Below are 24,659 nucleotides of genomic sequence, written 5' to 3' on the forward strand. Positions count from 1 at the left end.
AGTATTTCGTATTGCGAGACAGGAAGGTAAAAAGAAAAAAAAAAAAATTGAATTTATCTTCGACGCTTGTTGGATGCTTTGTTTTTTTTTTTGTTTCCTTGTCCAATCCAAAACGATTGATAGATATAAGTAGATTCGGTTGTTAACTCTCGTTCTTGAATTTGACTTTTTTCCTTTTCACTTTTCACCGAGAATTATTTTCTCGTTGTGTGAATGAATTCTTGTTGCGTAAGGAAATAAGAATTTTATTCTATTATCTTCTGTAAAGTATTTTATCAAACTGACGTACGAATGACGCGAAACGGGAAGACGTTGAATATAAATTGCTTTTCCCCCCCTGTCTGTTTAGATATTGGGCAGTCAGACGGAATATCACTTCGTGCACAAAGCTCTACCGCACGCACGGAGCAAGAGATCCGTGCCCCACATGAGAAGATTGAAGGTGGATCCTTTGGTAAGTAAATTCATTCATCTTTCTCGAATATTATAACCTTCTTTCCATATTTTCGCGAGAATGGAATTTTTTTCATCGAATCAAAAATTCCTTGTTTTACACCGTCGAATTTATTTATATTTAAACGAGGAAGCAGTGGGGGATAACAACATCAAGGGGATGAAATTTCGAAACTCTCGAACCGTTCCCTTTCGAACGATAATTCGATAATTGTCAATATTTTAACGACGAAAAATTTCCTATCCATCCATCTTCTACGAATACTTTCTTATCACACGTGCGTGGATAATAAATTTCAAAAGTATACAAATACGTATATAAAAACTACTAAAAATTTAGGAAATTACGCGGAAGAAAGAAATTATCTCGCTCGTGGGTGGGCGATATAAATGTAAATGAACGCGTAATTTCCAAACTGAAGATATAATTGGATTATTCGGGATAAATATTGTCGGCGTAAAATTGTCGCGTTTCCGCGAAATTCGTCATCGATGAACACTCCCTCCTCTATGTTCCTCTATGTTTTTTGTATCGTTATCATATAATTTTCATCGTGGAATTCTGTAGTCGTCGATCCATCATTTCCCCTCCATTCCGAGATACGCGAGAAGCTTTGACCAAATATCCATTATTTTTTCATCGTTCGTATCGCCCACGCGATATCGAATGAAACGAAGCAAGATATTCAATTTCTTCAATTGATTCCTCAATAATAAACTCTCTCAGTTTTCGCGGAAACGAAATATTTGACGTCTTTGTTATTATGGGAAACTCTTGTTCAACTTTTTCTCAATAATATAATGCATATTTGTTAATCGATTTCGACGAATATATATTTATAAAAGAGGTAGGTATGTATAGTTATTCGTTCGTAAGGGGGATAGAATGTTTGCGTTGGTGCAAGAGAGAACTCGTTTAAAAATGTTTCAGGTGCACACAGCCGTGCAGCAGCCTGGTTTCAAGAGGGTGAAGAGAGGTTACAAGCCTCTCAGCGTGGATAATCTGGTGCCCCTATATCAAATTAAAAATCCATCGAATCCTGGCAACAGAGACCCGTCTGATCCTTATTTTCAATATCAATGGTACTTGAAAAACACCGGGCAAAATGGCGGGAAACCGAAGCTGGATTTGAATGTAAAAGCAGCCTGGGCTCAAGGTGTCACCGGGAAAAATGTGACCACGGCTATAATGGACGATGGTGAGATTCCAATTATTCGAGTACTTTTTTTTAAATTATTTCAAGATGCATTCTACTCGAAATTGAATTTTACAATTCTCTTGGGGGGGATTTTTCGCAATTTTAATAAATTTTATTCGTGGAATCTCGAAATTTTAATAATCGAAAGCTTCTTTTTTTTTGACTTTAGATTATATGACACATGAATGTCTCGTTTAAGGTTCGTATTAATTTCTCGTCACTTTAATTTATCATAATTAATTATCGATAATATCATAATTTCATTTCATTTTCTATTAACGTGTCACATATCTTGTTGTTCATTTCAATCCTTCAAAATTTCAAAACTGGAATAATTTAATAAGTCCTCCACAATTGAACATTTCATTGATTTCTTTTTGTGTTGTACAATCTTTCAATATCGATCGTAATAAAGCATTAATATTTTGAAATACTACATCTAGAATGCCAAATTTAGAAAAATTCGTGACGGAGCCCTAGTGACCTCGCTTTAAATGGTCGCTTATCGATACCACGTGCGAAAAAATAAAAAGACGAAACTTTTTTTATAAATTTTTTTACAGATTTTCACGATTATTAACGACGCGATTCGTTCAAAAAGAAAAAAAAAATAAAAAAAAAAGAAAATACGTCACATCAATAGAACCAAATACAAAATGAAATCTCGAGGATTGATTAAACCGTGCACACCTATTTCATACAGAGTTTTCAACGATAGCCAACTAGCCAGTGGATTAAAATTGATGTGACCAGCCCCAGCTTTACGATGATATATTGACAACTAACCGATTCTATCGCGAATGAAGTTTTATATCTTTGATCAATACAGCTTCACCGAAATTTTTTTGTACATTGTTTCAAAAACGAAAAATCAATTTTCGACGAATTCTTGAAACTTGGGATCGTGGAAAATATTTTATACCTCGAAATTAAAATAACTTATTAACGTAAATTATTAACGTCAAATAATTTTGGTAAAATACTTTGAATTCTCTTCTCTTTGAATTTTTCACCAACATTTGTCGTTAAATCGTATGGAAAATCATATACCTTTATAAATTAAAAAAAAAAAAAAAGAAAAAAAAATAATATTGAATTTATCACAAAAACCAGGATACAATTTGAAAATTTTACATTTTTATTGTCAATTCGATGTATCGTTTGAAACTTTGTTTCGCGATTGATAATAATTTTGTTTCAAAGTTACCTCCACGTGCTTGCTACAAGAGGATTGTTACGTAACCTTTCTCACAAATGATATCATTTTACCTTGAAATACGTGATTAAGTTCCATAATTCTCGTTTCATAAACACGAATATTGTGATATATAACCGATGGTCGTTTTCTGTCGTTTATTACGCCCGGAATCTCGGTATCTATCGTTAAGCTGCGACAAGTATACAATTTGTCGATGATTTATATTGGTCAAGCATCGGCAATGATACCATATCGGTTAGTCGATCGAGGATTGTTACAAATTTAACAAATTTAAGTGGGATAAATTCAAATTTCTCCATTATTTAATCGATTCACTTCGATTCTCTGTTGCAATCTTGTTTGAAGTAAACACGCACGACAGAAGATCACCTATCATATAAGAAATTGATATTTTCTTTTTTGAAATTGATCCAGTATCTAATAATAGATGATCCAAGTTTAAATTTTCTTCGAATACATTCGATTAATTAGCAAGCAAGCAAATTATCGAAAAGAGTTTCACTTCGATAACTTTCATTATTTGATTTCGATTTAATCTCGAAACATCCATGTGTTCCCCACAGTCCACGGGATCGCAGTTTCCATTGTGAAAACACCGTTTCTTCTCCTCTGTTCCAGGGGTCGATTACATGCATCCGGATTTGAAATATAATTACGTAAGTATTGATAAGCAGGTAGATTAGCTCGTGACAAACAACGGATAAATATCTTGTTCGCCAGCTTCGTTATTCTTTATTTTCCATTGGCGTTCCGAAACAGTCGAAAAGAAACACAAATTGAAGAACACATCATCCGATTCGATTTTCTTTTCAACACTGTGTTCGCTTTTAAGCCTCGACGAGTGTTCCATTGTTCCAACACTCACGAAAGGACATAATTCATAAGATATATTAGCGTAATATCCGAATGCGAAATTGGAATCGAGAGCGCGCATTTATCGAGACGAACGAGATCGAGAAGATGAGAATCCATTTCGATATTGCATTTTGCGTGTAGATTTTGATGATCCTTATCCAGGATCTACTCGAACAAATGATCGAATTGTTGTTCGGTAATTAAACGTTAATTAACGAGAAATTGTTCTCGTCGACCGGGTGAATGCGGTGAAATTGGAAAATCATAGAATATCGAATAATACTGCTTTGAGATCTATCTCTGCTGCCAATTATTAGCATTCAATTACGTGTTCAACGTTTCACCGAATCTCTCGCTCGGAATTTTCCTCGTTTGGAGATGGAGCTTATCTGAAAGAAGCGTAAGAAAAAGTTTTTAAACCAAACTTTTTTCTACCTGTGTTAGAAAAAGTATCGAGCTGATTTATATCTCGAGAGATTTTATATTCGAAAAGGAATGAATATGTAATAAATAAAGAAAGAAAAAGAAAAAAAAAAAGAAAGGAGAAAGAGTGCGATTTCTTTTGTTCTTGACGAGAGAAAAATTTGCCCTTGTCAACCGAGTGATTTCTCTTGGAAGAGAAGGATGGCAAGAATGATTCAGATCACGTACGTTACAGCCAACTCCTCAAGATCCACTTAATGGATCCTGGAGAAACAAGGAAGTGAACGCATTAAGCGCGGTTAGTTAAACTTGACGGTGACGTGCGTCGAATGGTGCAATTGGAAAAGGAAGGAGTTGAAAAATTTTCGAAAGCACAAATATCAGAAAAAAAAGAAGTCGAATTATTTTGTTTTAAAAGATGATAATGCATCCTCGACCAATTTTCTCGGTATTGTCAAAATAAAAAAGCAGTGACGTTTCACGAACAAGAAATCAATAATATTGCATAGAGGAAAAAAGAAGAAGAAAAAATAATGGAGAAACGAAATTTCTTGCAAAAGTTTTCTAAGAATAAAAAAAGTGGAAAGATAACGTAACTCACTGTGTTGTAATATAATAAACTTTAGGAACGAGGAGACAACGAAAAGAGAGAAAATTGGTCGAATATTAAAATTGCAAGAGGGAAGATTCTCCAATGAAGAATTCTTGGAAAATAATTTTATTCTGGTGCAATGTTCTTCGTGTCAACTAGCGTAGAATAAATTTCAAAGAAAAAAAAAAAAAAAAAAAAAAGAAGAAAAAAAAGAGGGAGAGGAACTTCATTGGATGAAGTGAATTTAATAAAGCAAATTTGAGTTTTTTTTCTTTCCTTGAGAGAAATGACGAGGTAAAATATGCCAGACGATCGGTCATTATGCTAAAACATCCAGAGATTATGGAATTTTTCAGTGTCATTCAATTAGAAGGTAAAAAATGGGGTGGCACGAGAGGAAGAGAGGGAGAGAAGAGAGGAGATGCAGGTAAGGAAGGAGAATGGATGCAACGAGGGTTGAAGGAGTAGTTTTCAAGACGAAGATTAATAGTCTGGCGACTGTTGTGTGTGGGTATAAAGAATTTATGGGGGAACAAAATTAATAGAAAAGACAAATCCATGTTCGATTAATTAACGACGCCGAGAAGTCTCGTCATTTTTGTACGCGAGATTTATATTTTGATTTATTACTCGTACACAAATTTATCAAATTTATTTTTATATGCGAGGAATATATTCCTTATACGAAAATACGATATTTGCGAAACGAAGAAACAAATGCGTAAAATAATTGTCAAGTTTTATTGTGATAGAAGCCACAAAAAGAATTTTTTTTTAAAAATACACGGAGGGTAAAGATTGACGCCGAGAAAGAAAACTACTGATATAAATGTCAATAGAATTCTTGCCCGCCACTCCAGGAAATCGAATTCGATTCTTCCATAAAATAAAATATTTTTCGTTATAAAAGAAAAACACGATATTCGTATACAAAACTTGATATTCAATTTTAAAAGAATGCGATTTTTCCAGCGTGCAATGGAATACATTTGTACAATTGAAAATGTATATATAATATACATCACGATATATCATATATCACGAGTTGTGCAAAGAAAACTATTAACGCGTAAAAACAAGTCGCATAAAAAATCACGTGAGAGAAAAACATTATACTTGCGTAATATTCAAATACTTGTCTCTCGCCCATTCGAATAACTCTAGGGAAATTCTTTCATTTCGATGACTGTCATGGTTGAGAGTAGCTTTGTTTCCCCCGTATGTTGTTCGATTGTAACGTGTTTTTCTTCCATCCTCTCAACAAGAAAGAGAAAAGAAATTGGAAAGAAATCCTTAACGAATCCCTCTATCGGTTTCGAGAACTTTTGTCTTTCCAATGAAGGGACGTGATACGAAGAAGGAATAAAGAAAATTGTTCGTTTCGTTTCAGAACACGAAAGCCTCTTACGACTTCAGCAGCAATGATCCTTACCCTTATCCGAGATATACCGATGATTGGTTCAATAGGTGAGTACAAAACGATCGAGTTCTGTATCTGTGTTGTTTTATCGCGCGTTTATCTTAGAAAATTAATTAGATCGAAACAAGTTAAAAATCTCGAAACGTTTCCCCTTTGTCCAGGAGAATGATCAACGAGAATAATAAAGGTTATAAGACGGCTATTTGTTACATAAAGCCCGGTATTCGAAGTAACGAGATTAGAAAAGGGGTTGGTCTTGTGTAATAGGAGCTTTGGAGAAACGTTAATTCTCGACGCGATAATTAATGATTACCGGTCGGTAATTAGCACGACGGTGATTAAACTTGGAAAATTTGTTTCGAGCTTCTTCTTATTTCAACTTTATATTGTTTTTCCATCGCGATCGAAGGTGACACGCTTCGAGATGAAGCCAAGGAATAGAGGATAATAACGAATGCTCGAATGCATCGGGAATGAATCGATGAAACTTTTTATCCGATAATGAGAAATCGACTTTCCAGTTAGAGAATCGGGATGAACCCGTCTTTGGGTTTACGTTTAAAGTTCTCGAGAGAAGAAAGAAACTCGAGAGTTTCGTTTAAAATCGTCTTTTATCGCAGGGCGAATTTTTCTTTCGTTTTCGTTCGTCGAATAATTGAAGAGTGGAGAATTGTGGAAAATAATTGTAATCGTGCCACTCTGTCGTCGAGTAGTCTTACGCAAAAAAATTGTTCACGTTCCATTTATTTTTCGCGCTCGCCTTACGTAAATCTCTCCAGAGAGGATCTTTGTGCCATTGACAAATTTTTCCGGAATACGGAAATAGAACGTCGAACGCAATAATCGAACAATTTCATCTTCAAAGCATTCTCAAACATATTTTCCTACTGTAAGAGAGAATTTGTCATCTCGGTATTTTTCATTACTCCTCCACCCTCGAGATTTTCAATTTTTCTCAAGTCCTTTTTTTCCATCGTCCCGTTTCCAACATCGCGTCTATTTCAATGAGGAGGAACGTTCATATTTTTTTCAATTATTATCGAATCGAAAGAAATTCCATTTTCCTCTACTACTCGATCGAATACTTTCAACCGTTTCTTCTTTTTCACGTTTCAAAGCAGCCATATTTCAATTTCCATCTCGATATTTCTTTCAACGAGTCGAAAAAAAAAAAAAAAGGAAAGAAAAGAAAAAAGGATCATTTCGATTGTAATCATTTACAAGGAACTGAAAATCATTGAATTTTTCACCGGTTAAACGAATCCTTTTAGTTTTTTTTTATGCTCGGCGAACCAATTACAACTCGATCTTTCAATTAATCGAGGAAAAACGAGTTTACCCAACCGTAAAATTGATTAAAACTCTTCTTCGCGTGGTTTACGAGTTATCTTTTAATCCGTGATATTGCACGATGACGCGATACGTCTTGATACGATTTGTTCATACCTCGCTTGTACGTGGAAAAACTTTCGATGAAAAGAGAGAGAGAAAGAGAGAAAGAGACAGAAGTTTCGCTGCTCAGCCGTTAATACGTCTTCGACCAAGTCGCTTATATCATCTTTACGACACGCGTCTCTCGATTTTATTGGTTCAATCAGAACGCGGTAATAAAGATGGACGTTAAAAACAGATGGAACGTTCAAAGGAGGAACGTGACGAAAGAAACTCGAGAAGAAGAGAAAATTTGCTGGAACTTGTCCCGCTTAGACTTAGAATCGAGATTCCAATCCTTTTACGAAGCATTTTTACCCCCCTGCCTTGGAACGTTTCGAAACTTTTAGCAGTTCGCTTCGTACCTTTTTGAACGCTTCATTTACACCGCCAACTTTTCAAACGTAATGTCCTCCATTTGTCGTCACGTGGGAGCGCGATAGTCACGTGGTATTCTTTTGAGAAACTTGTTTCACTTTTTGCCGAGTAAAAATATTTCGAATTTTTGCCGAGTTTCATTTGAACGACTGATTTAAATTTTTATTTAAAAAAAAAGAGAAAGGAATTTCGTGTCTAAAGAACGCGAATTTGACATTGTTGACATATTTGTGCTCTTCATAAATGTTCAAAAATATTACTTTTTATCGAAAATATTCTTGTTTTACATAGAATATATATCTTTGGAGAAATGGAAATTTTATTACGACGAATCAAACCAGAGCTAGAAAATTACTGAAGACGTTTATTAGCCATTCTTATTACCTGCTCTGTACGCCACTGCTTGGAACAACTGCGAGCTCCGCAACGCATCTGGTGCCACTGTTTCAGATACAGCTACCGCAAATAGGCCACGATAAATACGATTTTATTATGCAATCCATCCAAGACATTGGATACATACACATGGATAGAATTGTCTCTGGCGATATTATTGTGATATTACTGTGTTATCCTATTCTCTATAAACAAAATTACATTGTAATTAATTTTCACTCGATCATCCTATCACATTCGAGTGTTAAACATTCGATCCGATTATCGCGTGCCATCATCATCGTCGTCGTCGTTGTTAAATCGCAGTGAAACAAGTTGAAAGGCACCAATAATTAACGAAAGGTACAGATGAAACAACAGATCACTGCATCGTTTACATGTAATTGAAAGCGATGAGCACAGCTTGCATGCTTGCATTCCACAAAACATAACTGTACATTATAATGAACATCTGAAAATTCGATTATTTATTTTGGAAATTAATTAAAATTCAGAACGGAACACGAAATGGACACGATTAATTAGGGATTGGGTGAGTGTGTTTGACATCTAGCAACGAATAGAAATTTAACTAAATTTAATTAATTCGAAATTTTTTAACCGTGAGTTGGCGTTGATTCGTCGTGGAATGAATGAATTTTCATTAAATATTCTCCAACGATGTATACCTATTTCTCTATTTATTTTTAAACATTTATTTTTAAAAGTTTTAATTTTATAATTTTTAAACAGAAAGAGAATACATCGAAACTGTGGATATTTATAAATTTAAGTTGTATTATTTATTCGCGCGAAGAAATAATTTTTCAAATATCGCGCATCGTTTGTTCCCACTTGCTTCGTCTCTTCATCAATTTATGTAACTTTTAGAATTGTATAAGCGATTAAACGCAAAGAGAAAGAGAGCATAAAGAAAAAGAGAGCTCCGACGAAAAATATTTTTCCATCTTTTGCTTTTTTAAAATCTTATTCAATGGAATATTTATAGTGAGTCAAAAATAAACCTTGAACAGGAGTTCAATTAACGAGATGTTATGAAAATCAATAGTAACTTTATTTTATAAAATATGAAACTGGTGAATATATTTAATTCTGTTCGTATTAGATTAAGGGAGCAAAACTGTAATACATCGGGTTATTTTATTACTTTATCGAATATATTTCCACTTTATAGAAAATATTCCCAGGCTGCATTTGAGAAATGAAAAGATGATAGAAATTTAAGAGTTGATTTCACGTAGATACTCAAAGAAATTTTCCAAAAGAAATTGCTGCACGTATAACTATACTCCACACAGTTTCTCCACGATCGATCACATATACGAGACAAGCTTCGCTCGATTCCAAAAGATAAAAGATAGAAAAATTGATGTACAAAAATATCGATTAAATTCTATTCATTAATAATTATAAATAATTAAAATTCAGATGAAACGAGACAGACTAACCCTTATATATACCACAAATAATAAAATCATCTTACTCCATTCATTACTCTCGTTTCATCCAACGCAAACTTTAATTCCTCACGATTTCAAACCAAATAAACCATACATATATAACTCTTTTACCATTTCTCTTTACCTACAATTCTACGCCTTTCAATTACTGTTCAAGCAGCCTATAACGAACAGCCAGATTTCCAACGGTGGGCGCAAAAATTTTATTTTTACCCATCGCGACCATCTAATCGACAGTTTTGTTTTTTCCTTGAAAAAGCCACGGAACCAGATGCGCCGGCGAGGTAGCGGCGGCCCGGGACAACGGGGTGTGCGGCGTGGGCGTAGCTTACGACTCGAAAGTAGCCGGGATCCGAATGTTGGATCAGCCTTACATGACCGACCTGATCGAGGCCAACAGCATGGGCCACGAACCTGACCTCATAGACATTTATAGCGCCTCATGGGGGCCGACCGACGACGGGAAAACCGTGGACGGGCCGCGAAATGCGACCATGAGGGCCATCGTGCGCGGCGTTAACGAGGTGTGTATCAGCGTCACCAGCCTCCTTGCCCGGATCCTCTTACCCTCCTCCTTTTATTCAAGGGAAGGGATTCATCCTTGAAACCCTCGCGACGTTTATTTCTTTCCAAATTCTGTGAGCCCAGGAATTTTCGTTACTTGAAATATAACGATAAATTATTATATTATTGATTCTATTGAATCGGTTAAATTTAGAAAAATAATTGGCAGTTACGTACGTAACAAAATTGTGTATGTATGGAAAAAATGTACATATTGTATCCAAGTGTATCGTTGACCTGAAACAATGGCAATGCTCTGATTTCTCGTGAGAGCGAACTTGGATGCTCTGCATGGCGATAATTTTGTAGAAACAATAGGCCTAGTAATTTTTGTGCTGATACTTGCCATCCATCTTTCACTTGTATTCCATCGATCTCACAGAGGTGAGAACGAATCGATCGTGGCGATTCGTTGCCATTGGTCACGTGATCTGTACCGATCCCTTTCTGCTATCTCGAAAGTTTTCAAAGTACAAAGCGAGATATTGGCAAATCAGCAAACCAGTGAGAGACCGTTTTCACGGTGGAATTGCTGTCGTTTTGTCACCGACGTTACTCGACGACGAACTTTTCGACTCGAGTGATTTATCTTGGAGCCACGTTACAACGTATCATTCTCTCAGAAGTTTGTCTTTCTGTTAACTTTTTACTTAAGAGTTTTAACTCGAACCGTCTGTGAAATTTATCGAGAGAGAGAGAGAGAGAGAGAGAGAGAGAGAGAGAGAGAGAGAGAGAAATTCTAACGAGATTTCGCGTGATAAAACTTGAAGGTTTCGCTAAGTTGCAAAGCCAAAACTTTTCCCCCTTTTCGTCTCGCGAGTCTTTAAGTCTTTGGGTCACTTGCTTCATTCCTGCTATTGCTTTAATTCATTAGCAATAATAATTGTAATTTGTTTGTTCATTAATAATAACATTGTACGTAGTATTTTGAGATATTATTTCTATGATATGATTCAACAAAAATTGAAGAACGTGCTTCCATTTTGCTGGAATTGCTTGAATAGTTCAAGTCACGTATCTTCGGTATGAAATATTCTTATGTTCTTTCGTATTTTCCTTATATTTTCAGAGATTTCTTTTCTATTTATTTTTTATATTTTTTCCTTTCCATCTTCATCCACTCATTATATCCAACCACGCGTCGCAAATTGTACTTTTCACGCGCCTAACCTACCTTACTCGATTCTCATTACGTTTGTTCTTCATCCATCTCGTTTTATTTTCATCATTTCTAGCTTCATCGTAATCTCAAACGCGAATCAAATAAATTTGATTTGGGCGACATCGCTGAAAATCTTTTCAAAAATTTTTTTTCTCTCTCTCGGAGCGGAGAGAGAAATCTTCTCGTTCTTTTTCCCCACCGGGGATAGAAGGAGAGCGACGGATAATAAAGGTAACTTCGTACTTAACGTCACGGTGAAGCGATGCCCTAATTAACTTCGTGATTGCGCCGCGAATTTCTGACGGTCGTTACATCGACGGAAGTCGTCCCACGTCGCTCTTAAGCCACGTACAAACAAAGTATCTACCCCTTCGTGACTACCCCCCATCGATCCTCCTTTGATCGTTTCTTTCCATCAACCCTCAATCAATATTACGTCATACGGGGAGGGAAGAATTTTTTTCTCCCACGAAGCCTTCGATCAACGAGGCTTTAAAATTAAAATTTTAATCAGAGAGGATAAGAATTCGAGTCGAACAAGTTGGAACAAGGGAGGTAACGTTTTAAGAGAATTTTACAAAAGAATGTCATCTTATATGAATAACGAAGGTATTAATCGAATCTCTTAATCTCGTGGTTGAGATTTTAAAGAGGAAAGCTCTCACGTAACCGCGGTGATTAAATTTTTTTTTTCAAGGAAGAAATTTTCGAAATAGCCGATAATTGCTTCGAGTTCGAATCGATGCACGATTTTTCTTCCAAGAGGAGAACGTCGATGATTTTTTTTTAATAAGATGACTCTTATTAACTGTTAAGATAATTAAATCGTATTATATGCACATTTGTTACAACGATTGTAGTTTTAACAATTTACGAGGAGGAGTAGATAGATGGAATCGAAACGTTTATTTCTCTTGATAGTTGGATTATTATCGGTTAATTCGAAATGCAATTTACTAAGAGAATCTGATCGAGTTATCCGAGGATCGCAGTTGGGAGCCGAGATCGATACGAGATTGACGTGAAATTGTTGATTATACTCTTTGCACACGGATGCGACTAATTAATCTAATTAATCAACTTCCTTCGTATACGTATTATTCCTCCTGTCCCTCCTTATTTCTACGAATATATCTCATATTTTCTCGTTCGAGAAACGGATAAAGCGTTAATTTTTAATTAATTCTCCATCGGAAACTTTCTCCATCTTCTAATTATGCGATGCTGCGACGATGTTCCCCCTTCGTAGTGGTGGAGAGGCCAATCGATAAGTGTCAAGATCAGCTCTCAGATATTCCCGTTCGAGAGAAACTGCCGTTCTCGTTTCGGAATTTCTCCTTAATAACTACTCGTCACACACACACACACACACACACACACAAAACTTATGACAGATCGTTACGTTCCAAGAGGCAACCAATGAAATTCACTCGAGGATGAAATTGTCGGTGAAGAAATAAATAAATAAAAAAAAAAAAAAAAAAAAAACACTATGTAATAACCACGTATCTCATCTCACACGCGAGAAAATATTTTTGAAATTATTTTCAAGTAGAATCCAAGTAGGGGAGAAATGTAATATTGGATCCAGATCGAATTAATCGTTTCTGTTTTTGCGCGTCGAAGGGTCGAAGAGGACTGGGCAACATTTACGTGTGGGCCTCTGGTGACGGTGGCGAGGAGGACGATTGCAATTGCGACGGTTATGCGGCCAGTATGTGGACCGTCAGTATTAATAGCGCCATCAACGATGGGCAAAACGCTCATTACGACGAGAGCTGTTCGAGCACCCTGGCTTCCACGTTCAGCAATGGTGCCAAGGATCCCAATATTGGAGTGGTGAGTGGCCTCGAACAACATTCGTTCCATCCCATCTTTCTTCGAAACGTAATTCGATTTTAATGAATTTGCGACGGTTAAACAGTGTACAGATTTCCCTGTAGCTGGGAAGAACTTCAGAATTACAGTTTGATCTCGAAACTTTCGAAATATTCCTGGCAAATATATTCAAAGATAAAGACTTTAACTTTAACGTCTCTCTTAACATATTTGGTTACATTAGCTACTTTCAAGAGGAATAGGGCATCGTCCAAGATTAATCATAATCTTGGGACGAAACAAATTGTTTAATTTTTAACTTTAAGATACTTATTACAAATGGAAAACTTGTAAAATTTTCCTAAGATGTCACTACGCGCCACTTTATTGTACATAAAATAATAAGCTAAGTGTTGGAGGAATTTTGATGAGTTATGATAGTTAACAGTTATCCAAGTATTTCGAACACGAGGGAATTTCAATTTCGTTGGTTAAATATGCGAGGATTGGAATCAAAGTGAAAATGAACAAACCCGCCACTTCTCGGTATAATCTGAATAAATCGTACAATATTTTTGGAAAAAAATTTCTTCTACAAATCTCGAATATCGTATATATTCGATAATCACCACGTATTCGCGTAATTATTTTCGAATAAACGAACAACGATTTTTTATTTTTCGACGTAGCTGGATAATGGCTGCCGGCTCCGCTGGTAAATAGTCGGGACAAAGGCCATTCTCTAATTAGAGTGGATACGGTGGAAGGTTCCAGGTCAACCGATGTGCATATATAAGTTTCCCTGATTTCACGAGGCGGAAATGTCTCTGGGCAAAAGTTATTAACGCGTTGGAAACGAGGGATCGAGAAAATCGACTGGGGTGGAAATGAATCGCGACAAATATATTTCGCGACATAAATATTCCGTTTTTGTTCTCTCGCGCCATTAAAGCGTTGATTTATTAGAAGCGTGGAGGACATGATTGGCGATCGAGCCCGCCATCGAAGTTGCGAAACGAATATCGCGTTTCGATTATTAATGGCGAGCGCGATACGATCCCGATACGATGATCCCTCCGTGCACTTTCGAGGAAGAAATCAGACTGGAAGAATAAAAATTGGGATAGAACATCGCGTGACGAAGGAAAAATTTCGCGAAACGAAAGTGTGGTTAATCATATATAATTAAGAAAATTAATTTGTTTTTTTTTTTTTTTATGGTTCGTGATACACACGAGTAAAGATAAGTATCGTTTGACTAAAATTTCTATTCTCTCTCTCTTTTTTTTTTTTTTATATAATCTAGATCTCTGTAAAATTTATTTACGAGTTTTTTAATTTTACTTAAAGGAAGAAAAATTTTGTATGAAATTTTAAATTATATCTTGGAAAGCAAGTATAGGTAGGATAGTTTGTTTTATTCAACAAAAAAATAAGGAGTGAAAAAATACTGACAAGTGCATGGTGGAAAATCAGAGAATGTTTTAGATGTGTTTATTAATAGCAATCACTATAGATTGCCATTGATGATGACGATTATTCAAACTTAACAATTGATACGTTTTGCAAGAATTCGAATCCTGTTGGTATAATATAAGCTAAAGAAATACGAGAACTCGTGATTACTCAGCGGGAGCATGTTTATTCTAGTAAATTGGTCTTCGTTTAAATAAAATGGGAGGAAAGAGCGAGCCATAGATCGATGGAAATTTTCATTTGTATTAGATTTTATCGTATTCGTTTCGTATAGTGAAATCGTTGTTATTGATGGTTTTTAATCAGATTCGAAAGAGAGAGAGAGAGAGAGAGAGAGAGAGAGAGAGAGAGAGAGAGAGAGAGAGAGAAGATGATTGTAAACTGGAATGAAATATTCACCAAAATGGCTCCTTATTATTTGTTCAACCAAGATGAGATTAGATTCTGGTCTGTCGGGACGAGTTGCATTCGCTATACGCGAGATTGCTCTACATAGATCCACGCTTATATAGGATCTCTCGAAAATTGTCGATCAACGTGAACATTTTATGAAATTGCTAATATATTCCAAAAGATATAATCGAGAAGAGAATATTCGACGAGTGGGAATGATTGTGATCGATGTTTTGGAAAATCGATCGTTTGTCGAATGAAAATTTTTTAATTTCCTCCCTCTTTTGTGTAGAAATTTTAATAATAAAAAATACTTTTCACTCAAAAGCAAAAGCAATACGTTATCGTTTTAAAAGTTCAAACGGTGAAAGAGAAAATCAGATTTCAGATTCAGCGCAATGGCCAACAAATAACGAAGAATCGAGAAACATTGCACACTAAATCTCTCTGAAACTTATTCTTCGAATAAGATTAAAAAGATTATATAAATTAGAGAAATGCACGCGTATTGTTTATAGACAAAAATCTGTGTTAATGCCACCTTATCTTCTGCGAATAAAATAAATTTTTACAATAAGGAAAATATATTTTCATACGTATGTAGGATCATTAGTGAAGAAATATATTGGTGAAAGTATCGTTCACGAGAGGATCGTTCTCAATGCCCAAGAATAACGTGAGAAATTCTTAGCTCACGAAAGCTTAGTAAACCGCTCGTAAACTTTTTTACCGTGGTTTTATGGATGCTTATCATTGATCGATACTCCTGATATGGAAGCTTCTTCACGCGTTAAAGGAAGATTGCCACTGTTATTCGTGGTTCCTTTTTTTTTCTTATCTTTTATGAACTTTTTTAACGATTCTCGCGAAGAGCAATGGTTCCATAAAGATACGACAAACAGAGTGAACAGATCCCATTCGGGAAAAATAATATAATATATGTTTTCTTCACTCTAATTGCTCCATATTGCGAAACCAGAACGAGAAAATCGTCGTTCGAACGGAATTCGAAGAAGGTTACGTGAATGAAAAAGAAAATGCGAACTTCCAAAAAAAAAAAAAAAAAAAAAAAAGAGGAATTTACAGGAGAGGATGTTTTTCGATAATATTCTATAAACTGGCTGTTAACACCGTGTTACACCGCATCGTTTACAATCCAACGGTGTACACACATTCCTGAATAGATTCTGCCCTCGTTCCTGGACCGTTTTTGCGCTCGATAACCGGGATTTTATGGATGAACACGGTTCGCTCCGATTTTCCATCGTTCTCTCCGCTTCACGAAAAATTTCACGGCTGAACGAAGGGGAAAATAAAGGAGAAAGGCAAGGGGTTCGAACTCGTACAACCGTATGGCAACCAGATTAGACGCGCGCTAGGATTATCGTCGAATAAAATACATTTTCATCGTCCGGTGCGTTAAGTGAAAAAAGGGGACTTACGTAAGGGGACTACTTTACTTATTTTTTTTCCTTTTTCAATTTTTCTCTTTTTCTTTTAACTTTATTATTATCTTCGAAAAAACTCATGGCTCGAAAACTACATCTTAAATTTTCGACTCAATGATCATTTAAAATTTAAAATTATCGAACATGTTTCGATAACGTTATCGGAAAATCGCACGATGTGCGAGCATATGGCCAATGACTCGATCGATATATTCTCTCTTTTCGATCGTTCCATAAATCGTGGAACGTGACTGTTCCATATTTGCAAACATTAGGGGAAGAGAAGATCGATTAAAACCGACGTTGATCGCGATTTTATCGCGGTTACGCCAACTATGCGCGGGTCCGAACTTTTAATATGAAAACTTTCTCGATATCCAGGGAACACGCGCGTTGTTATAGAGGAAATTACAACGTTTAGAAACAGAACGTTTAATCCGCTCCTCTGCAAGTTATCCACGTTCAACGGCCTAAAACGATTCGTGCTTTTTCTTTTACGATCGTCTCGAGTCGAAACTATTCTCGGTGAAATATTGTTATGCGATTGTTAAAACTTTCTGCGCGTGATTCGATCTTCTTTCTCTCTCTCTCTCTCGAAAATAGAAACGTCATGTTTGATTATGAACAACGAGATGGTCGAGTTGCGTTAAAAGAGCATTCAGAATTTTGCCACTTAAAATCTGGCGGTTGCCAACCGCGAGTACAAACGCTTTTGAGAGAAGTGTTAATCGCAATTAAAACGTTCCGTGGTGTCATTAAAATGCAAATATATGCTCGGTAATAAACGGCGGTTAAAATAAATTTTAATTTTAACCGCAGGAGAGGAGATTCTTCTTGACATTGGGTTTTCGACCGAGGTCTTTTTTCTACGTTCTTTTTTTTTTCTTTTCCTTCTTTTTTTTCCAGGCCACCACCGATCTCTACGGCAAATGCACGACGACGCACAGTGGAACGTCAGCCGCCGCGCCGGAAGCCGCAGGAGTGTTTGCCCTCGCCCTTGAGGCCAAGTGAGTGTGCAAATGGAATTTTAATATGATTCTCCAACCACTTTTTGATCTTCTCGCGCAGATGATTCTTCTACGCTACCGATATCGAGTTCGTGACAAATTTCGTAATTCTCTGATAATTTTTAATCGAAACGATCGCGCGTTCACAACTTTTAACCCTTCCTCGATCATCCTTTTTTATTATCCCCTTTCAGAGATTATTTCAAAGATTGTTCTAGATATTTTATGTTTTCTTTTAAAATATTTATATTTTATTTTCTTTTAAAATACAGTAATTCGTTTTCTCGAGATCTTTGTTAAAAACTGTTAATTCACGTGCTTAAAAGAATGCATCGTGAAAACGCTGTTTGAACGATTCGATTTTCGATGGTAATGGTGGTCCTCCAGCTTTTTATCATCGCGCAAAAGCTTGCCACGATAAATATCGAATTATCAGATGCGGTTGGAAGTAAAAAGCTTTCGAAACATTTTCCAATCGTCGTTTATTTTTAAAGTTCAATTTTTGCGCGTTGAATTTTTCGCCGAGAATGTTTGAATGAAGGAAAAAAACTTGTCGATAAACGGTCCAACGATTTTAACGGCCGGACGATTAAACGCGATCCTTTCACCATATGCATTCTGGAAATGGAATAAACGAGCAGATGAGGATGAATTTTGCATAAATATTGTTTGCAAAACGATGCGAATTGGCAGTTTCGAATCGGAAATATTATTCGTATTAGATTAGCGTAAATGTTTTTCCGCCTTGTCACGAGCCAAAATATAATAAATTGAAAAATATAATTCGTAATAACGTTCATTTTATATATGTGCAGATTAATTACAAAAATGAGTTTCGCGAACGGAGATACAAATTTTCACGAATGTAATATTATCGTAAAACGTTTGACATCACAGATAAAAATGATGAGAGATAAAAAGGAAATTTTTAAATTGTTGTAAATTCTGTTGTAACAGAGTAGATTCGTAAATCTGATAAAAAGAAAGAAATGTTGAATGAGAAGCATAAAAATTGAATTCAATGATAAAAAAAGAAAAACAAGAAAAGAGCGTTATAAAACAAGAGGGAAATAAAAGGAACGTAAAATAAAAAAAAAAAAAATTGGAGAAAGCTAAAAAAAACTCATCTAAAAGTAAGTAGAGAGAAAGAAAAAAAAAAAAAAATAAAAGAATCGAAGTTTTATAAAGGTAGAAAAGTAATAATATCAAATGGCGTATAAAAAAAGTGGAGGGTAAAAAGAGAAAAAAATTAGAAAGAAATAAAAACGAATTGAGAAAAATAAAGGAAAAAACGTAGAAAGATAAATGAATTAAAAATAATAAGTTAAGGATCTTTCGAACGCGAATGAAAGTGCAACACTTAATTCTTTCTCCGATAAAATAAAATTTAATAGAAAGTTATATCCCACGAATATTATACGTTTTCAAAATCGAAAGCTCGAAATCTTTGTACGTGTACAGAAGCATTTGTGATATAAAAACGTTAAATTAATTTTATAACAAAATGAGATAAAGAATTATTCAAGAGCATTAAAAAACAATTGGGTTATCATCCGTCTAAAATACCGATCCAATTTATAATTTTATCGTTATTCTTTCAATAATAAATTGATATTGCAAATTGACGAATAATTATGAAATAAACGTTACTACATATTGTATCTCTCGTCAAATATTTAAGATCGAAGTTAATGGAAATTGATTACATCAATTTGAATTTCCGTGATTATTGATGATGTTAAAATTTCAGAGACACGAATTTCGAATATCGTTATAATCGTTATTGTCGACGACATGGTCCGAACCGTGATAACGAACGTGTCATATCGCGCGGTTTAACGACTCGGTGCGAAATATCGTTGACCTATTCTACTGAAAATATCACGAATCCAAAATCTATCCATCGAACGAATTAAGGCAACGAATTTTTCTCGAAAGAAAAAAAAAAATATACATCTCGAACGAATTATTCATCGATCATTTTTCCAAATTATCATTTGGATTCGTTATCATATCAGACATTATCTTTATCAAAGTTCGAAACGAGTAGGCAATAATTCGAGATGGGAAAGGTCGGAGAGTAAATATTCGGCTTCCGTTCAAAGATAATTTGATTTCGCGATCGAAACGGATACGTTGGTCGTCGAAAATCCCGAAAATTAAGGAAGAGAACGACAGGTTACGGAGGGTAGAAGGTCTTGGCTAATGGGGGCTCCGTGTTCGATCGAGCACTGACGTTGAGACGCGACCCAGTAACAAGGATGTAACATTAAAAGACCGGGGTTTAATGCACGACACTGTCTCTTTGGTACTCTTCTGGCCCGTCTCTCGTATTTTCTCGTCCCAGTTTCTTTGATCGTTCCATTGATACGATATCGGTAAATATTGATCCCTCTATTGGAAAACGTGGACACGAAAAAATGCTCTTCCCCCTTTTCCGTGAACTCGAGCGAATCAATATCACTCTTCGATAAAGATTACTTGACCAAACGATCGTTTATTTTAATATTAATATTTTGTTCGAAATGGATAAAAGTAGATGTTAATCACACGATTAACGTTCTTATAAGAGCCAATTTATACGAAGAATGTTTGATTTCAGCCCACAATTGACCTGGCGCGATATTCAACATTTGACGGTTTTAACTTCGAAGAGGAATTCATTGTTCGACGCGAAAGGGAGATTTCATTGGACGATGAACGGGGTCGGTCTCGAATTCAATCATCTGTTCGGTTACGGCGTATTGGATGCCGGTGCGATGGTCGCTTTGGCAAAGAAATGGAAAACTGTGCCACCACGGTATCATTGCGAGGCTGGTTCCGTGCTCGAAACTCAGTGAGTGTACTTCCATTCCTCTACGATTCAATCTCAAGAATTCGCCATCCAAGAGAAGAGAGACACCATCTTGTCCTTCCTTTTCGCTTCCTTTCACGAGTTAAGAATCACGTGTAAAATAGAAGGTTTGAACGCTTACCAAATTACGATCGGTGGATGAAGTCTATCGATCGTCGCCTATTCCATTTTCTCTCTATCTTTCTATTTTTGACGGAGTCATCCACTTTTCCTCCCTTTCTCCCTATGTGTGTCGACCTCGAACGCGGAAATATCTTTCCATCGACTTTTCTCGAGAAATTCACCGTACGTTCAAGCCCCCCTTTTCGAAAAGCGAATGAACACACCTCGCCAATTTTCCTTTTTCAGAGAAGTGACAAGCGATCGATCGATCTTGTTGAAGATAAAGACTGATGCCTGCGCGGGGACCGAGTACGCTGTCAACTATCTGGAACACGTGCAGGCCGTCATTTCCGTGAACGCTACGCGGCGTGGCGATTTGGAACTGTTTCTAACCTCCCCTATGGGTACCAGGTAATTAATTTCATCGAAACTTTTCAGTTTCGGATCGATTTATTATATCAAATTATATTACGAACGAATTTATTTATTTTTTTTCAGATCGATGATTCTGAGCCGGAGAATAAACGACGACGACCACAGAGACGGTTTTACGAAATGGCCTTTCATGACCACTCATACTTGGGGAGAGTATCCTCAAGGGAATTGGTTGTTGGAGGTATAGAAATATTCAGAGAAGAATCGAGTAGTTTCTCTCCTTTTTTTTTTTTTTTTTGTCTTCTTTTTCTTTCTCTCTCGTAGAAAATCGAGCATTTCAAATATCGATTAAATTTCGTCCGTCAGGTGAGCTTCAATACTCAAACACCTCAACACGGATGGATCAGGGAGTGGACCCTGATGCTGCACGGCACCAGAGAGCCGCCTTACACAGGGCTCCCGGCAGCGGATCCACATTCGAAATTGGCGATCGTGAAAAAAGCGCACGAGGAACGATCGTCGGCTATGTAACGACGACCATGAAGAAGACCCTAGATACATTCATATCGAGAGATGTTCACGCGTCTACTAGTCTTATTGTTTAAGGATCTCATTTTTACCAGCGAAAAACTTCGAAGTCGTCGAAGCTGTCTTTTCGTAATAGTTGATTAACCCGTAGAAGAAGAAGAAGAAGAAGCTTTATGCATGATAAGCTCGACAATTCTGATCTCCTCTGATAATTTCTGTATAGTTATATTCCAATTTTTGCAGACTGTTGCATTCTTTACGTACGATTCCTGTGATATCGCGTGCTATTTATTTTTTTCCTACTATTTTTCTTTCCTTTAGCCATACAGCTTATCTATTGTTTTAATTTTCTCGTTTTTACGATAAGTTATAATATTTATTATATGACTTATTAAGAAAGAGATCGCGTTCTTTTCGATAATTTTTCCATTATTCTATTTAATTTTTAACTTAACTTTATGATCATTATATTAATTTTCATCCAGCATGAAAATTAATCTCAGAAAAAAAAAAAACAGAATCTACGCGATTCGCGTTTGAAAATCGTTATTCGCGTGAGCATTCGAGGAACCTATACGAACCTATACGAAGTTTGAAGGGAAACTGACGATTTCAGTTTTATTCCACGCGACAACTCCTATCAATGAATATAAACAGAGAGAAAGAAGAAACATGGTTGAAGGGAAAAACTTGAAAGACATCAGATCCAAGAAATGTTAACTAATTAACGCCAAAAGAGTCTCAGTTGGGAACAATAATCATTCGGAATTATTCTCACAACTCGACGACGAGCCCGTCCGTCTCGTACCAATTTAACCATTCAATTCGTATAGCTGAGTTTTTAACGCGTGTCGAGTTGGCAGGGGAAATATCAAAACAGAGAGAAGAGGGAAGGGAATAGAATTTGGTGGTAGTCCACGCGTGCCAACGTTTCGTGTGATTCGTCAATGGAAGATATTTTCGAGGAATCTTTACGAAAATTTCGCGAAAGAGGATAATACGAACATTTTTTAACAATATATATATCGATTCATATAGATCGTTATTAGATCCTTAAATGTTCGATTACACGTGTGTATGTATATATATATATATATATAAACATGCATTCTCGAGGAATGAAATCGGTCAAGCGACGCTTGATCTTTCCAAATTGTCCAATTTCCGTAGAGTTTTAAGGGAGGATAACAAAAAAAAAAAAAGAAATTAACCAAATTATAGCAAATCATAATCAATTAATCTTTACGATTGCAGAAGATTTTCGAACAAAGAATTCGAGAAGTAATCGTTACACGGTACGATTTTATCGCGGTAAAAATTTTCGTTTCTTTTCTAATCTACTTTTTTTACGCGAAAAGAAATTTTTCAGCTTCTTTTTTTATCAAATATAGACTTTCGCACGATTTACGTAATAACGTATATGTACCGATTCTGACGCGTCACGCGTTTTCTTCTGCCTTTAAGAATTCCCAGCATTGTACCTTTCCCCGCAAAAAAAAATCTGTATTCACCCTTGAACTTACATATCCACTCGTATCCACGATGATCCCTCGAACACGACGCACAATTGTATTTCAGATAATAAGAACGATTTTTTACCAAAATTTGTCGATTCGCGAGCTCGCTCGACTGCGTCAAAAGAAAAGAAAAGAAAAAAAAAAAAGAAAAGAAAAGAAAAAAAAAAAAGAAAAAAAAAACAAATAAATAAAATAAAACGACCACGATGAAATATATATACACATACATAATATATGTATAACAGTAGCGAGTCAAAAAGTCGAAGACTTCCCCCCCTCCCTTCCTCCAGGTAGTATTCAAAATTTTTAAAAAGAAAACACGTTGCAAAGGAACGTGCGCGTGTAGAATCAAGAGTACACGTAATTTAATCGACGTTCGCACGCATGGACTAGTTCGATTCGAGGCAATGCGATCGATCCACTTTATCGCACGTGTTCCCTCTTTGATTTCCATATCATATCTCGGTTTGTATCTCTTATCTTATCTTATTATACGAGGGCAGAATTCGAATACGAAACGGATATATTTACCAAGGGGGGTTCCCCTTAGGTTTTTGCTTGCGTTGTTCTACGCTCGCTCTAAACTAAATATTAGTCTAATCATTAGTCCATGTACTTTTGTAAGAAAAGAAGAGAAAAGAAAAAAAATGCGAGTGAAGAGATTATCTCGCCGTATCCACGAGGGAAATATTCCCTCCAATTTCAGATAGATATTACAATGTCTCAAATGTAAACCAACCGACCGAGATCCATCATCAGTATTAGACCCATTGATTGATTGAAGAAACTTCGTAGAGAAATTTCCATTTATTATTATTATTATTATTATTATTATTATTATTATTATTATTATTATTATTATTTGATTAAATCGACGCCTCTCGTCTTCTTGGCTCAAAGGATTGTTTCACATCTATATTTCGGATATTATACGTATAGGAAAGATTCGATCGCGCGATTGGGAATCAATCTTTTGTGCTTTTCTCCAGATGCGAAGAGATTGCAAGAGGTTCCGGCCTCCCAATTTCGCGGGACAATCTTTCACAGAGAATAACCGTTCCAATGTATTTACACGATCTCTGCGTGTGCCCGAGAGCCACTTTCTTTTATCCTAGAAAGAATACGTGTATTTTTTTGAGTAAATTGATCGATTGACGCGTAGAATGAGACTAATCGAGAGAGAGAGAGAGAGAGAGAGAAAAGTAAATTGGAAATTGATTTCGCTATTGTCAACGAGCGAATTTTTAGCGAGGCTGCATCGTACGTTCCGTACATTGTACGATAAATCGATTATTTTCGAGAAATATGGGAGGATACTTGGCCTCGCTGCATATTAATTACATTCTAATCGAAGAATTTTAGATTTCTCGATCTTGCGAATGGGAGGAAAGCGAAGGGATGTAGAGATTGAGTAAAAGGGGGATAGAAAGAAGAGTTATATTATACGAACCAAAAATAGAGGGAGAGAGAGAGAGAGAGAGAAAGAAAAAAAAATATATATATATATATATAAAAAGAAAAGATAAAGACGTGTAGATATTCTAGATACTAGATATTCTAGATATTTGGAGAGATTTGCCCATTAAACA

At 35.9% G+C, this 24,659-nt stretch overlaps 1 protein-coding gene across 1 annotated transcript in view; it reads left to right on the forward strand.

Moving 5' to 3' along the window:
• The window catches only part of LOC122714812 (neuroendocrine convertase 2), a 33,461-nt gene extending 9,198 nt beyond the window's left edge, over nt 1-24,263 (forward strand). The window contains exons 2-12 of the mRNA XM_043936496.1: nt 350-454; nt 1,385-1,652; nt 3,490-3,527; nt 6,132-6,208; nt 10,086-10,350; nt 13,179-13,391; nt 17,594-17,694; nt 20,297-20,530; nt 20,897-21,061; nt 21,149-21,266; nt 21,392-24,263. Of these exons, the coding sequence (XP_043792431.1) occupies nt 350-454; nt 1,385-1,652; nt 3,490-3,527; nt 6,132-6,208; nt 10,086-10,350; nt 13,179-13,391; nt 17,594-17,694; nt 20,297-20,530; nt 20,897-21,061; nt 21,149-21,266; nt 21,392-21,556 (1,749 nt within the window). The 3' untranslated portion in view covers nt 21,557-24,263. The remainder of the gene's footprint in view (nt 1-349; nt 455-1,384; nt 1,653-3,489; nt 3,528-6,131; nt 6,209-10,085; nt 10,351-13,178; nt 13,392-17,593; nt 17,695-20,296; nt 20,531-20,896; nt 21,062-21,148; nt 21,267-21,391) is intronic.
• The last annotated feature ends 396 nt before the right edge of the window (nt 24,264-24,659 follow it).

The sequence above is a fragment of the Apis laboriosa genome, unplaced genomic scaffold, assembly GCF_014066325.1.
Source record: "Apis laboriosa isolate Shangri-la unplaced genomic scaffold, ASM1406632v1 scaffold34_cov151, whole genome shotgun sequence".
In the NCBI taxonomy this organism is placed as follows: Eukaryota; Metazoa; Arthropoda; class Insecta; order Hymenoptera; family Apidae; genus Apis; species Apis laboriosa.